This window comes from Lagenorhynchus albirostris, chromosome 3 (assembly GCF_949774975.1).
Source record: "Lagenorhynchus albirostris chromosome 3, mLagAlb1.1, whole genome shotgun sequence".
Lineage (NCBI taxonomy): Eukaryota > Metazoa > Chordata > Mammalia > Artiodactyla > Delphinidae > Lagenorhynchus > Lagenorhynchus albirostris.
Window position 1 is genome coordinate 83727338 of NC_083097.1, and position 17499 is coordinate 83744836.

General features: G+C 37.7%; 1 protein-coding gene across 1 annotated transcript in view; it reads left to right on the forward strand.

The window, feature by feature from the left end:
* MACIR (macrophage immunometabolism regulator) overlaps positions 1 to 17057 on the forward strand; it is a 293610-nt gene extending 276553 nt beyond the window's left edge. The window contains exon 10 of the mRNA XM_060143360.1: positions 16857 to 17057. Coding sequence (XP_059999343.1) covers positions 16857 to 16861 — 5 coding nt within the window. The 3' untranslated portion in view covers positions 16862 to 17057. The remainder of the gene's footprint in view (positions 1 to 16856) is intronic.
* Positions 17058 to 17499: the final 442 nt, after the last annotated feature.

Sequence of the window (17499 nt, forward strand, 5' to 3'; positions counted from 1 at the left end):
AAGGAAGCCCAATGCTTTTTCTTATAGTTTTTATTTTATATACCAAATACAAGTTCATTAATCACTTAAATGGTTTTAGATATATTTATTCATTTATTACTCACGTATTGAGTTAATTTAAAATAATTGTTCCTCTGTCATGAGCAAGGTACAATTTTAGGCATAATGGGGATAGAAAGATGAGGAAGATATAGGACTCAGGATGCAGTAAGAGAGTTCAGAGTAAGGAGAGTAATTGTGGCTGTAGGGAAGGGAAGGATTAAAGGAAGGAGGAGTGGGCAAAATTTCTACAGGATGATGGGGTTATGGATTGGTAGATAAACAGGATGTGGACAGGTGACCCACAGTAGGGAAGTAGGTAGTGGAAAGATAGACCATGTTGATTGAATAAATATAATTTTGGTGTGTGAAAATAAAGGGGATGTTATATAGTAATATTATGTAATGATAAAGTTGAAATGTAAATGATATGAGAATGTTATGGGACATCTTGTTTATTGAAATAAAAGTGATAACTTTCTAATAGAATACTTTAACTCAGGATATAGAACACCTTCCACATATCATATTTCAAAATTCCTTAAGTATGTTTGCACTCATTTTTTGAATAAATCTGAGTGTGACATTTGACTTTAAATGGTAGGAAGAGTAAACCAAAAAATTATAATAATTCGATGACCTATCTTTCTGAGCTTTAAGCCTAAATCAAAGCTGCTTCCTACATACTTGCTAAAGTTACAGAAGCCCTAAAGGCTTTTAAAGTGTCATCCATTATTTGATTTATTTCCTGTATCCTTGGCCTTAAATATTCAGTTATATTTTAATATTTATGAATATAACATATGTCGATTCCTGGGCAAGGATTTATCTTTATTTTTTTTTTTCTGAGCAGGAGCTGTCCATGTTGGACAGGTAATCATCCCCCTATCATGTAAAGTTCTGAGGTGGGCCTTTAAATTATAATCATCTTTGTTTTTGTCAGCCTGCGTGAGACTGTTAAAACATCTCACTTACTTATAAACAGATTTGATTATATGGATGAGCAGTTCTCTGTTCATTCAGTTACCAGGACAGAGCTAATCAACATATTCTTACATAAACTGAAACATAAAATTTGTGTTAAAATCCAGTGAAGCAGCACACCACACACCTGCTGCAGCTTTGAGCTGCTAGATTTCTCAACTGCCCTTTTGGAACTTTGAGCCAAAGAGAAAACAAGTCCAAATGTTTCTGTCACCAAGATTTGGTCATCTAAATTTGGCTTGCTAGATGAGCCTTTTAATAAATGAAACTTTAAAACAGAATGAGCTCTTTTTTAAAATTAAAAAAAAATTTTTACAGTAGGTTCTTGTTGGTTATTTCTTTTAAATATAGCAGTGTGTACATGACATGTACACAGAATGAGCTCTTAAATAGGCTCAGTATGACAGAAATTGCATGTGCACTTCTTTGCTCTTGAAAACTTTAAATACTTCCTTTTTGGGACTTGAGAATCAAAAAGATAAAATACTCAGCTCACTTTCAGGTGTCTTTAGACATTCTCATATCTCTTTCATTCTACTGTATTACTTGACGGTAAGAAAAAAGTGGTATCTAATGAAGTGAGACCCTGTTTGGACATTTCCAGAGAGAGACCACGTCAGATATGAATGATCCAACCAGAGGCAGTGAGTTGTATTGTTCAAGAGGGTGGATTCCTGATCAGAAGGTCTGGTTTGAAACCCAGCTCCACCACTATTTATAGCAAAGTGACATTGGGCAAGTCACTTATTCTCTCCATGATGCAGATTCCCCACTTGGTAAAGTCAGGATGAAAGTACAGCACTTAACTAATTTATATCGTAAAGACTGACATAGCAAGCACAATGTAATTGTTAGCTCTTATTATTAGAAATGGAAGTTCTTTTATTGTGTAAATACAGTTCCATAAAAATTCTTATTGCTGAATGAAATAAGGGAAATGCTATCAAGTATCCTCACACAATTAGACCCAAATTCTTGCCACATCTGTTTGTAATACAGGAACCATTCAAGATTATAAATATCAGAGCTCCATTTTGCGGACCCTTCTGACTTCCGTTTACAGCCTTCAAGTTATTTACCTGGTGTGCCTTAGTCAGCATTCCCCACAGCCTAGATGGATTGATCAACTGTGTCCACAGACATAAATATGTCATTCCTAATGTCTTTTCCAGTTATTATGTAGGAAGTCAGAGTTGAGTGAGATTAACAGACTGAGAAACACCAGCTGTAATGATGCTCGATAAAGCTGTCAGATTTGAATTCATGGATTAGTAGCATATCCTGACTCTATAAATGAGATAAAATTTAAACCATACATTAAACAATACTAGTTCCAGCAGCTCTTAGTGAATTGCAGTCTCTACTGAAAAGTTTCTGAGGAAATACAATATGCCTTCTGAGTGTCTTTGCCTTGGATAAACTGAAAAATAAAATGGCAGTTCAATTCCCTCATGTCTAATCTGAAACAAATTGTTAGTATAAGTTTTCATTCAAAACAGAATTCACCCCAAAGGAAACAATCATTGTTTTAATTAAAATGACTATGTTATTTTGGCTTGAATTTGAATTTGTATAAGTTAAACAGCTGATTCCTATGTTGTTTCAAGTGGGTACTGGTAAATGTTTAACAAGTGACTCTCCAAAAGAGATAAAAAACAAGCCCTGATTTGTAGTGTTTGCCAGTTTCCATTGAACAGATACTCCCATCATGGCCAATTTCAAGCTACCAAACTGATGTTACTGAATTGCAGTGTTAAGGGAAAAAAAGTGCACAGTTGGCTATCGTGAACCACTGTGAGTTGATTCCAACACACCTGTAGTTGTTCCTTTTTCTGCAGAGCAGACATGAACATGAAAGAGCATTGGTAGTAGAGAATTTGTCCATAAAACAAAGGATTTCAAGCTGTTTGCTGTGGAGTATGAAATAGAAGCCCTTTTATGTAAGGGACTTGAGCATCCAGGGCTTTGTTATCCACAGGGGTGGGGTCCTGGAAGCAATCCCTTGTGGATTCAGAGGGCCAATTGTATTGCTTTTGTGTGGGTATATTCTTTGGGGGACCTGGAAGAGTAGGGCCAATGGCAATTGTATCTGATTTACATGCATAACACAAGATTTATATTCTTAGGTGAAAAGGAAGAAAATTTTCAAAGACTGCAAGTTAATCAAACAAAAGGCCAAGGAAAACATGAATGACAGTTCAAGAATATTGCTGTCTAGGAAATCCAGTTTGGGGGAATCCACCTTAGTGAAATTTTGTCTGTGTATTTACCTTAAGACTAGGGAAGATTCGAGTACACTGAGAACCAAACCTCTATTTTTTTTTTTTTTTTTTTTTTTTGCGTTACGTGGGCCTCTCACTGTTGTGGCCTCTCCCATTGCGGAGCACAGGCTCCGGACGCGCAGGCTCAGCGGCCATGGCTCACGGGCCCAGCTGCTCTGCGGCATGTGGGATCTTCCCAGACCGGGGCACAAACCCATGTCCCCTGCATCGGCAAGCGGACTCTCAACCACTGCGCCACCAGGGAAGCCCCAAAACCTCTATTCTTTATTACAGCTTGGACACTGAGGACCAAAACCACCTACTCCCACACATCTTACTGTCTAAATTTCATGACCTTATTTCACATTATCAACACATTTTACACTCCAGAAGACTCTTGACCAGGCAAATACCTTTATCGTTCATTACAGGAACTTCTGTCTGCACCATCAAGTCTTCAACAGAATGCACCAATAGATAGTTTATTTCCTTAGTCTCTTTGAAACACTCAAAATCCTCACCTTGCCATTTCCCTAAGTCCTAATCTTTTAAATCACGATCCTTACCCGTTTCCAATCAAGCTCTCACATTAAAAGACCTGCCTTAAATCAAATTTCTAATTCTCTGTAAAATCGGACTTTGCCTTTCCCCCTCTGAGGCACTACCAAACCTCTGTCAAGGGGGTATATCCTCCCTTATCTCTGTAAGCAATGGACAGCTCTCTCTTATCAATATGTAATGTAGGTGATATTTGATCATTGCTATAATGTGAGAACAGAGCACTGGTATGTCATAGGTTGTGGCATGAAATAGGTGACACACTCAAATGAGTAATTTGAGGAAAGTTTAATAAAAACACTATCTACAAACTGTGGACAGAACTTAAGGAAATCAGGTGTGATAGACCAGTCCATCTAAGACTAAAACAGTAAGGGGGGAAGCAGGTACCAGTTACCAGACCCCAGAGCCATAGAAGGCAGTGTGGAGAGGACTGCTTTATAGGAGTGTGACTTTAAGGACACAAGCAGCGTTTGGTACACCACAGGGAGAGATCTGGGGCAATAATACCAGAATCTCACTCTCCCTCCAGGCTTCTGCTGATCTTCCCTACTGGCCAAACCCATAGGAAGCCAGGGGGCAAATACACTCCTTGATATAGTCCATAGCGGTGAGACTCCTGGGGCCAACAGTAAGGTGGAGAAGGGTGCCAAAGGAAGCTAGAGGGGCAAATGGAAGCTATTCGCAGACATGGATTCAAGATAGTGGAGTAAGCACAGACCCTGTATCCCATTTTGATAGGAATGCTAGAAAACATGTTTTTGGATAGGTCCTAATTCCCACAAGGTCTTTTATTTTATGAACACTATGATAAATTCAATTGCACTTATGTAGAAACAGGGGTTGCAGCTGAAGTTTTCTGCATAATGGAGAGAGGTATTTCAAAGTCCACAGGAAAATTAGGAAGGAAATAGAGAATGTGTGTGTGCCTATAGTATAGTAACTGTTTTAAGATCTATAGATATGTTTGGGAGAAAGAAGGGAATTCTCAGTACCAGCTAATAACTGGGAAAAAACTGAAATCCAGAATCAAACTATAAGCCATGGAATGAAATCACAGCAGAGGATATATGTGAGAGGTGTTGTTTTTGTGGGGTTTTTTTGTTTTCCTGTTGAAATATATTTGACGTATAACACTGTGTAAATTTCAGGTGTACACATATTAATTTGATACATTTATACATTATGATTGCCATTGTAGTGACAATTAGCACCTCTAGCACATTAACATAATTATCCTTTCTTTTTAGTGGTTGGAATAATTAAGTTCTAGTCTCCGAGCAAATTTGATGATTATAATGCAATATTATTATCTATATTCACTATACTGTGCATTTTACCTCTAAGATTTATTTACTACTCTTTGCAAGTTTGTACACTTAAACAACATCTATCCTACCAACTAGAGGGATTAGACACTGATCAAGAGACAAGAACAAAACTCTCAGGACAAAATGGAACATTTACATTGTATTCTTCACTGTTCACATGAATGTAAGAACACCGTGGTGGGATAATACAGTAGTGTTTAATTATTTAAATTACTTATAATCTTGCCACACATTTATAGCCACATTCAATCTCTAACCTGTGCCAGCTGTCTAACTCACTCTGGGTAAGTTATACCACTGTCTTCCTGAACTGTACTCGGGTCATTCCGGGAGCTTGTCCATAGGACATAACCTAGGACACTCACACGCTCACTATTGTCTCTATCATAGAGACACCGTTCTCTGCGTCACAACTCTTTTGGGTTCCTGGACCTAATTCCAACATATGTGTGTGCGTGGGGGGTGGTGGTTTCCCCACATCAACAAGAAGCAATTCTTAGAAACCGCATGGGTGTACTACAGTTCAACTCAATTCTGACACTACCTACCAAATACAGAGGTTAAGCGTTCAGTCTTAAAAGACTACCTCCCCCACCCCTCCACCCCCCACTTTAGCTGCCAATCTCAAATCCAGCTTGTTACCTCTACTTCTGACCCACCAGCTGGGTTCCAACGACCTCCATGTTAATTAATATTTTACAGCAGCTCACATAACTCCGAGAAGCATTTTACTTACTAGATCACCAGTTTATTATTAAAGGATACTCAACTCAGGAAGAGCCAGATGGATGACATGCATAGGGCAAAGTATGCTATGGAAAGGAAATGGTATGGAGTTCCATGCCCTCTCTGGTTGTGCCACTCCCCCAAATCTCCACATGTTTACCAACCCAGGAGCTCTCTGAACCCCATCCTTTCAAGATTTTTGCAGAGGCTTCATTACATAGGCATGATTGATTAAATCTTTAGCCGTTGGCAATTGTTTCAATGTCCAGGCCCTCTTCCTCTCCAGATTGGGGCTGGGAAGATGGGGGTGAGGCTAAAAATTCCAACCCTCTAATCATGTGGTTGGTTCCCTTGGCAACCAGCCCCACCCTGGGTTACCTAGAGGCTGGATCCCTGGTTGGGGAACTAAGATCCCACATGCCATGCAGTGTGGCCAAAATAAATTAAAAAAAATTTTTTTAATGTGGTATTCATTAGTGGCCCCCCTCCAATTTTTAAACCTGTATTTCCTTCAGTTAAATTTCCTCATTGATGACTTATTTACTTTCCTTTCTTAGTTTGCCATTGATTGTGGGACTGAGATGTAGGGATTCAGAAGAGGCCTCCCCAAGATGCGCCAGTTCGGCATGTGGATTTCTTTCAGCTAAAGGCAGTGGAACCCTCTGAGCTCAAGAGAATACTGCCCCTCCCTTAACTACCTAGAAGAAATTAAACTGGGGATTTTTCCCAGAGAAAAAGCTATTGCCAGAGATAAGTTTTATCTAAGTGGCCCCCTCTTTATGGCAGGGCAAACATCTAATTACCAAACCTCTGCTCTTCTTATCATCCCATGAATGACCCTCCTGTCCTTGAGAGCCCCAGGCACCTATCCCATTTCTTAGCTCAGGATGGCATATATACCTCATTTTATATTTCCACCTTTTTTTTTTTAAGTTTTTTGGCCGCACTGAGAGGCATGCGGTTCTTAGTTCCCTGACCAGGGATCAAACCCACACCCCCTACATTGGAAGGGTGGAGTCTTAACCACTGGACCACCAGGGAAGTCCCTTACATTTCTGTCTTTGAATCTCTCAAAGAGATTCAAAGACATCTCTGACCCCCAAGTATGTGTGGTCTCTGACCCTCTCATGTACGTGGGGTTCCCACACCTATGAAATTAAGTTTGATTTTCTCCTGTTAATTTGTCTCATGTCAATTTAATTCTTACGCCAGCCAAAAGAACATAGAAGGGTTGAGGAAGGTCTTTTTCCTCCTTGACAGAAGTATGATGCTGATTTAATAACATCTTTTCAATAGCAAGAGAAAAAGCGCTATCTCACTAAAGTACACATCTACTTAAAGACACTTTCTCATTTCAGAAATGTTAAAACAAGAAAAAAAATTGTTTCTTATCAAACATATTAATCTTTTTGCACTACAGGTATTTTTGTAAGCCAACTCAAATTCTTTGAAATAGGACACACATTTCATTCAGTAAGGAACCCTATATTTAGTTATTTCCGTTTCTGAAGAGAACAGTAGTCTTAGTAGGCAGTTGTGTGTTTTGAAGGAGGTAATTTACCAAGTTTGGATTCCTTAGTGTGTAATAAAGAGTTGATTATTCTAAAAATATCTTTCATATGAAAGCACATAATTACCACATTGCCATGGTCAAGCAACAGGGTTTATATTCTGAAGATAAGAGGGAGGGGATCTGGTTAAGCTTCAGTAGGTTGTTGCCTTTGCTCTGGTTTTGGAAAAGAAGGCATTCGTCTACTCACTGGATCCTTCAGTGATGTTGCTGGCAAACGAACTTCTTCCAGCTGAGCTGCATCTTTTACCATCTCTGAATTGCTCCCTCCTCCTGGCCCACTGGTCTACGGCTTCTTCCTGTGAACCATCACTGGCCCTTGTACCTTTTGGTGCCATTTCCTGGGATAACTTTTGGTGGCTGTTTATTTCCAAATTCCAATCTAGATTAAACCACATTAAGTATGAAAGTGAGACAGCATTTCAAGATAGAACTTCAAATATTCCAGTCTTTGAAACAGAATTACAGAACACTAGAACTAGAATGATTTCATTCAACTCCTTCATGATTCACTTTCTAAATTTGTATTACTCAAAAAGAAGAAGAAGAAGAAAAAGAAGAAGGAGAAGAAGAAGGAGAAGGAGGAGGAGGAGGAGGAGGGGGAGGGGGAGGGGGAGGGGGAGAAGAAAGAGCTGTATAGATTGAAAATAGACATATAGGAAAGGGGGGAATCACTATGCATTTCCTCAGTTGGATTCAATTCAGTAGATATTCCTTGGGCACCAGAAGTATGCCTGATACATTGTATTAGTCTATTAGTTGTTTTGGAGGATTACAGTGCAGATAAATTGTTAGTTATGTCCACTGAAAGTTCAATAAGACAAGATATGATTACCTGAATTAGTTAAATTACAGTCTTTGAGAACAAGTTTACTATTGAACTCAAGTCCTTTATGGTTTGACCTCTAATCATCACAAGACTACAAATTTCATGATACTTTTCTTGCTGCATGTGTTGGCTCAAAATGAAGAAAAGGAAAAAAAAAGCCAAATTACATGAAGGCTTTGATAATTTTATATTTGAATAAATAACAACTTGAAATACTTTATATACTTCCAAACTGCTGGTTTCTGTCATCACAAGCTATGAGGCTGTATATTAGAAGTAAGAAAATTTCAGATAAACTAATTGCAATACAAGCGAACTTTAAGAAAATAATTGTCAAAGTGAAAAAAATAAAACCTCAAATAGCAGAGTACGTAATACCTAGAAAATAATTTAATAGGCTAGAATTGGTTAGGAGTTTTCTTGCTTTCACTTTTTGATACTATACAAAAGGGAAGCAACATCAATTAAAAAGAAACCAGATTTTAACCTTTATTTTTATTCTATTCCCAAGAGCAAATGAATTTTTAAAATTTGGTCTTTGTAAATTAAAAACGAATTTATCAGTGTCAAAATTTGTTCTCAGAACTATTTAAATAATAAATGGGATATATCCATGAATAAATTATCTTCTTTATTTTTATAGATAGTTATTACTAATCCATTTACCTAACAATTTAAACTTCACTTGGCAGGGCCAAAGACATGGGAAGGGAGGAATCATTATTCAATTGCTCTTATTTTCCATAATTTTGATGTTGACTCCTACCTCCTCTCTAGGGCTTAAGAGGGTGACAGAAAAATGACATTCATTCTATAATATTTACTGTTCCTTTCTATACTAATATGTAGGTATGTATGTGTGTGTGTGTGTGTGTGTGTGTGTGTGTGTGTGTATATATATATGTATATGTATATATAAACTAATTTCTACTGTGCTGGTTACTAGGACTACAGCTATGAACAAGATCACTTTTTTGCCCTCTGGAATTTTACAGAGTGGTGAAACTTTTAAAAATGCTACAGAGCTGGCCTCTAACCATTTTCTTCAATGCTCACTCTAGTTCCACTATTTGTTGAGATTGGGAGTCCAGGCTGACTCTGAAGGCACCCATGAGAAGGAGAATTTTCTTATGTCAAATTTTTACATTTAAAGCAATTCTTTTCTGAAATTGCTGGGGGAAAAAAAGAATTCTTATGAATCTAGGAAAGTGTGTGTAATGGAAATATGATTCTGTGACATTGTGAGAAAAGTTTTCCTTTAGAATATTAAATACTGAAATGAGGAGAATATGTGCCCTACAGTATGTTTTAAAGTGTGATTTGAGAACCACTGTAATGTGCACTGAGAGCAAAGCATCACTCCCATTGTCCTGCTTGGTGTTTGTAGAATCTCAGGTTTGCAAAAATATACAAGGTAATTTTGTCCAACCACCCTCTATATGCTTAAAACAGTTCTACAGGATTTCTACCAAGGAGTCATTCAATCTAAGCTCGAACACTTCCCAGACTCAAATTTACTACCTGAATCAGCATAATCCTTGAATACTTCAAGCTGATAGAGAGTTTTTACATGGTGAATATAACCTATGTCTTGGTAACCTTTGTTCACATGTAAACCTCCCTCTCATTCCATGACAACCCAATAGAGGTTTATTGAGCCTTTCTAGGAATCCGACAATTTGCTTGGTGCTGAAATGAAGACACTCAAGGATCTTGAAGGACTCTGTTAAAATACATACTGTCCCTTTGTAGGGACGGTATGTTAATACATCAAAAAACACACTAACGTTTTATCAAACGTGAGTATGAAAGTAGAAAGCTACCACCATGAAAGCCAGAAGGAGGCCTGGGAAATGAGTTATAGACCAAGGAGAGGAAGATGCAGATCTGGGTGGAGCCCTGCTGGAAGAAAGCTGGGGCATTGCAGCTGGACCCTGGACCCTGGACTTGCTCATCTCCTGAGAAACACTGAAATGGCTGTAAGTGTGGAAAGTTTCCAATTTCGTAAGAAGTCAGCTTGTTGGAAATTATCCCAAGAGTTGTATTCTTCTATAAGAAAAAGAATAACTGTTTTATGTATCTTTTTATCCCTAGTGTTTGGTGTAGATCTTAGGACTACGAACTTTGTCAGAGCTACAATCCTGTCCACCTTTTGCCTTGGTGTGGGCTTTCAGAATCACTCCTTCCTTAGGGGCACAGGGAAATAAAATATCTCACACATTACATGTAAGTTTTGTATCATGTTACATATACAGGGCTGTTTAATTATAAATATTTCTCTGCCATGTAAAGTATCATTTAATCCTTCTCATTATCTGTCATTCTCTCAGAGTAGCCTAGGTTTGATTTCCTCATTAAAATGTTTTACCACAGAGAATTTCTGGTCCTTTGGCAGAGATCTTAAAGATACGTTTCAGGCAATTTACAGCGGAAGAACTGAGGCCCTGATAAACCTCTTTACCCAGGAATGTGCAGACCAGAACCCAGAATTTAGTCTCAAGAGGTTCAGACTGGTATGCTTTCCTTTATACCACTGGCTCTTTAACTCTTGTCACATGCCAATCCCTACCACCTCTGGTTTATCTAGTTCAGAGGTGGTAGATTGTTTAGCCTGTACTGTGTCTTAAATGTCATATAATCTAGACATTCATATAGATAAAACTGCCACATCTCCAGCACGCTTGAAAAACTAGAAGGCCTGTCTATACAGGCAGGGCCTGAATTCTCATTCCCTCAGGACAGCGTTCCCTCTAGTCCACCAACACTCCATTATGTCTCACATGCAGCCTGCTTTACTCATTTATATTACCTGCCTGGGCCCTCTAGATTGTGACCTCTAATCTAGTTAATTCCTAAAAGGAAGGAACTACATAATTACGGCACTCATGTCAGGGATTCTTAATCTGAGGTACGTGGACAGACTTTGAGAATTTGGAGGATCCCTCTGCAAATAGAGGCATACTTTTGTGCCTATATTCAATATAAAATTTCTGGAGAAACAGTACAAAGATGCCCAAGCTCTTCAAAGCAATCTGTACCCTGAAAAATGACAAAATCCTAGCCTGAGGTATCAATAGTATAATAACAATGGTATTGAATAAAGTATAAAAAAACTCATAGCTCTAGGAGAATAAAATCCATGCAAATATTTATAGATTCAAATATCTTCTAATATAAACATTTTGATTTCTGAACTGTTTTGCTGTTTTTTTGTTTTTGTTTGTGAACATAGAGTTTTCCACAAAGAAACCTGATGTAACTTCCCTGAACTCATTCTTTCATTCAACAAATATTCATTGAGTGCCTACTCTACAGGCAGGCACTGTTCAGGCGCTCTGAATACAGTAGTGATTAAGACAGAAAAAATACATGCCCTCACGACTACATTCTAGTGGGAGAAGACAGAATAAATAAACTAGTAAAATATACAGCACATTAGCAGGTGAAGACGTTATGTGTACAAGTAATTCATGGAAAAGGAATATAGTATGCCTAGGCTGGAATGGACAGAGCTCAGTTTGCAATTTTAAATTGAGTGGCCTGAGAAGGCCTCACTGAAATGGTACCACGTGAGCAAAAAATCTGAAGGCGGAGTGTGAACCATGTGGACGTTTGTGGGAAGAGCAGTCCAGGTAGTGGGAGTAGCCCAAGCAAAGGACTGATGTAAGCTCTTGCTTGGCAGGTTCCAGCAACTCAAGGAAGTCAATGTGGTAGGAGCAGAGTGATCTGGGGGAAGAGGACTAAAGGGGCAAGGGAGAGAGTTGTAGGAACAGCCATTTGATGAAACACAGTAACAGGGAATCGGTCACTGGAATTGTTCACCAAATGGGACAGTTTCAAAGTCTAATGAAGTATAATATCAGCTTTGGGAAGATTCTGACTTGAATTATTGATTTTCTTAAGGAAATATGCCTTGCTGGGAGAGGCAGTCCGGGGGGAGCATGTCCATGGGGGAAGAGTCAGCCTGGGAGGGATATTCATCCAGGTGAGCACACACCTGCTCTGGAAGACACAGTGCTCTTATTGCAGGTCTGCCTCTTGCAGACTTAAATAATTATGGACTGAAGCAAATGTAAGGATTCCTGCCATTGATCCTGGTATCTAGGGGTATGTTGGAACTGGGAAGAAGTCACTATGACTGATGGATCTTTGCCTTAGGGTGTTCATATTAAGCAGGTGACTGCATAGGTTTTGTGTTGTTTTAGGGCATTTAATTCTCTATGAAGTAAATTTCATATTTCATGCCAATACTTCTGTGCTTCTGTGTTTTATTTCTACTTCTAAATTTTATTCTATTAAAAAATTAGGGATAGAATAACAACAAAGAGAAGGTAACTTCTTGACTAAATTTCATCATTCCAGATATCATCTGTGGACCCATTAGGAATGTTACTGGCAGTTTGGAAGGAAGTTTTTACTTGTTCAAGGTGTATTTTAATATACAATGTAGAATAATGCTAACCTTAAATATAAAATATTTGGGGCTTATTGAAGAAAAACAAGAAGGGCCTTCTATGAAATGCCCCAAATTATATAATGTGGATTCTAGATTGAAAGCAGACAGGCAGTATTATGTACTTAGGAAAAGAGCTTCTATCCTAGCCCTCTCCAGGTCTGGAGAGCTTCTGGGTTCTATCAATGGTTTGAGAAGGGCCAACAAATCCACAAGGGAGGTCAGAGGTCTGCTTGAGGTCAGAGTCCCCATGGATGGATCAATCAGGATTAGCCATGGCTGTTTCTGTTTTTTGTCCTTTGCTTTAATTACTATTCCACATGGCCTCCTGAAACGTGTATGCCATGCTTCTGCAACAACACAGCAAGGTTTAAAAACACACTTTTTCACAGACATATTCTTCCTATTCTTCTGAACATGCTTAGCTTGCAAGAAGGAAATAAATGGCAGATTATTTAAGAGTGGCAAAAGGCTAACGTTTCCTACAAAATTGATTTGGCAATACATCAACCTTTTAAAGAGAAATTGATTTTTTTTTTTTTTTACTTTATATTACACTGCAGCCTTGGTGATTTTGTTATGCACTATTTATGGGTGGGGTAGGTGATAATGGAAAGAAGCAGGCTGATATATGCTTGCCCGTATTCATCTAACTCTAAAATACTCAATATATCTTCAGCAATAAAGAAAAAACCCCAAGCAATAAAAAAGACTTCCCAAAGCTCAAACATGTAAAAATAATGAAAGTTAAAGATTCTGTATAGTCCATTGTACCTTTCAAAGCTTTCTGCTTCTGAGGGGAGAACAACATGTCTACTTGGTGATAGTAAGTTTCCTTTGGGTCATTTTTATTTTCTTCAGAATTTGGCTTTGTCGATGCAATCCTTTGGCACTCTGCTGGCTCCTGTTTAAAACTGGTTAGTCCAAGGCTTTTTTCATCTTGATTACCATATTGGTCTGCATCACTGGTCAGTTTTTTCTCAGTAAGAAACAGATTATCTGTAGCACACACTGCACAGTTGAACTCAGCACTGTCTGGAAAATTCTTTTGCAAACAAACTTCATCACGAGTCTTGTTTGATAGGTCTTCAACATCTCTGTAGCATGCATTCTTTACCACAGGCATAATTATCTGGAATTTGTCTTTTTCAACGTTTTCCAGAGAGCTGGGTGACTCTTTAGGCTTTTTCATTCCCATGGGATAATTAGAATAAACCACGCCTTCTTTATCACTTTGAATAATTAATCTCTGGTCTAACTCATCAGTTATTAAGGTCATAACTGGTGCTTTTGTTTTGCTGAGCACTTCTTTGTCTGGATGACTTGCCTGGGACTCTGTCTGACCCCATTCTGCGGTGCTGTGGCTACTACTGTTGAGTGGGCTGCCCGCAGAGAGGCTGCCAGAGAATGCAGGGCTGAGAGTTGCACACTGTGTACTCTTCATTTCCAGTAGTTGCTGTACTTTTGTATGAGAGTCACTATGTAAAGTGGTTTTGTTAAAGTCTCTGTCAGTTATATCAGTAAGCCCTTCCTCATAGTCTTTCAAAAATTCAGCACAGTGATTAAAGGAAAATGTATCCCCAGGGGTTTCTTTAGGTTCTGAGTATCCGGTGGCCCAGTGTGATGGCCTGAAAGAAGTGGAAGACTTCAGAGCATTTTGAATAGAAGGGAAAGATAAAGAATTTGGGTTCTCATAGCAATCTGCAGGTGGAATTTTGCTGCCTTTGCAATAAATGTTGGATGCCTTTTCTCCTACAAGCTGCACACTCAGAGAAGATGAAGAACAAAATTCAGAGTCTTTGCCATCTTGAACTGGAAAGATGTCAGTAATGGTACCTGGCAAATAATTTATTCCTTCTGTACTGCACTGTATATATGAGTCTGATGTGATATTTTCTGGTTTATCAAAGATGATTTTTCTCTCTCTATTCACGTCTTTGGGGTCCTCAAAAGGCATTTTACTTAAGCCTGTATTACTTAAACTTGTGGTCTTTAGGGTATCACGTGAAGTAGGAAGACAGTTTTTGAGAAGCGTCTCAGCCTCGGAAAAATGTTTCTTTTTGGGGGTATTCTTACTAATTATAAAGTTCTTCTGCTGAAAGATGGCAGATTCTACCTCACAGTCATCTAAGACTGAAGGTGGTGTGTCAGGCTTATTCTTCTTCTTCTCAGGGCTTGAGCACAGAGAAACCACAATTGTACCAAAATTCTCCTCCTTCTGGACAGCAAACACAACAGGAGGAGAGACATGAAAACAACCTGAACTCTGATGCTTGTTTTCAAGCTGCCACTTTTCAGGGTGCCTAATATTGGACTGTGCAGGAGACTTGGAACATTCTTTAGTTTTGTGATTGGAGGAAATATTTCTGTATTTAGCTATTTTTCTACTTCTTTTAGGATGAGTTATATTTATTAATATATTCTGTTTCTTACTCATGTATTTAACTTTAATTCCTTTTCCTACAATGCTTACTTTCAGTGAGGGGCTCTCAGTTCTGGCAATTTTTCCTTCAGATTTAGATGGTGCCTCAGGTTTTAGTTCTTTTGATGTATTCTTGAATTTAGAACGGCAGCTTCTAGAAGTGTAGCATCTCTGAAAGTATCTGACAGAATAATGCTGGTGACATTTCGAACATCTCTTTTTTGTTGGAAACCGTATTCCTGTTTTACAGAAAAATCTATTCTTGATTTCTACTTGTACTTTGATAGCCCCACATTTCACTTCTGTAATAATTTTGCCTTTTGCTGGTTTAAAGGCTACTAATGTGTTTGGGAAATTCTGCAGTGTAATTTTTCCTGATAATGATTCTTCACAGTCATTAAACATGACCACTGGTAAGACTTTCTCTAGTTGATAAGAAATGGATGAAGGAGGATCATCATTTTCCTTCTCTCTAATTATTCTGCTGTCAGATGGAGGTTGTTTCTTATCTTTAGGGAGAAAAGGAGACTTCTGCTTTCTATTCATAGAAATGGATATATGCACATCTCCATTTTCCTTAGATTTCCCTAATGTCCCAGTCTGATGAAGCAAAGCTTCCGAGGTGTCTCCTTTGACTTCCTTTTCAAGACCTTTTATATTTTTTTGGCGTGCTTGATTAGCAGGCTGAGGTTCACCTAAAGAAGAAGCAAAAAAAAAAAAAGTTTTCTGTGTCCATTTAGAAAGCAGATGTTCCAAATTCTAGGATGAAATTCAATGCATATCCTTTGTACGTTTTTTGAGTAACATTTTTCATTTATTTCTAGTATGTCAAGGTATTTTCTACAAAAATTCATTTCTAATATCTTATTTTAAATCAATAATCTTAGAATGCAGAATATCACCTAATTGTTTTAGGAAGTAAGAATCTAATTAAGTTTTACTCTAAAACAGAGACTTCTAAGACAGGTGAAATAAAAATTTCAGAGCAAATTTATGCAAATAAATTTTAAGAGACTTCTTGGTAAAGAGCAAGTTGCCATGGTCAGGTATTTGGCCCAAGAACTGCCACCTTGTGACTCTTACTCCTCGGCTTTATAATGTTAGAATATTTTGCTTGAGAAATTTGTGAACCTGAGCATGAGGTACTAGATCTTGTGTAAAAAACAGTAGACAAAATACAAAGATCTCAAATTATGTTTTAAACAACATCTGAAAGAGAGAATTTCAAAAGGAAAAGAAAGAAGAATGAGCAACAAATAAATAATGATGTCATGGAAATCTATCAACCAAGGGTCCACAAGGATACTTTTAATAAGTTGATTAAGCTAAAAATTGGAAAAGTATTACTTACAATTATTTTAAATATCCTTAACTTAAATATGATTTTTATATAGCATATTTTTAATAAAAATACTTATATAAATACTTATATAAAGAGTAAATAAATAAATTCTCTTCAATCAGAAAAAGGAAAACATCCTATCAAAATTTAGCTAGAGGTGGCATGGAAGTAAGGGGTGCAGAAAAGTAACTGCTGTTTCAGAACCAAATAAAGATTCATACGTTTAGGAATTATTACTTTCCAACTTGAGAGATATACAGACTTCTGATTTGACCTGTAGGCTCTCAAGCATACTGAAGTGCCTTGGAGAGTCTAACCATTCCCATTTGTCTCTCTTCTAGTCTGAGGAAATGGCTTTTCTTACAACAAGTCCTGAAACGGTTTCCAGTGGGCCTGGTTACAGTCTGAGAACTGTCATGTGGAAGTTGTGGGAGAAGAGATGTGGAGACATGGCTCTCTAAAGCCCATTTACAGTGGTTGATAGACTGACAGCCTGCCTTCCAGAATTGTAGATTACAATTTATTCTTAAGATAACACGCTTCTGCCAAGAACAGTTCAGTTTACAGCCACTTTCAATTTTATAATTTTACAGCTTATAGCCTCCTTCAATGGACTATACTACAATTTCTACAAGTAGGAAGATAGATTTGAGACAGTTACATAATAATACACTGATAACAGATTCTAAGAATAGGGGTTTTAATAGCCTTTGTTTGAATATGTAAATATTTATATTTAAGTTTTTATCACTTGTAATTCATATAAATATTAATGCAGAAGTATATACATAATGACAATTGACCAGATTTCTAAATCATTTTATAATATCTATATGCATTTATCTTCCTACTTTTATAGATATTTCTGTGACAAAGAACAAAATACATAAGCTAGGTAGTTCATTTTATATGTACTTATAAAACCAATGAATTGGACTTACATACTGTGGGATTCAAGATTTTCCATTTTTTATAGGCTTTTCT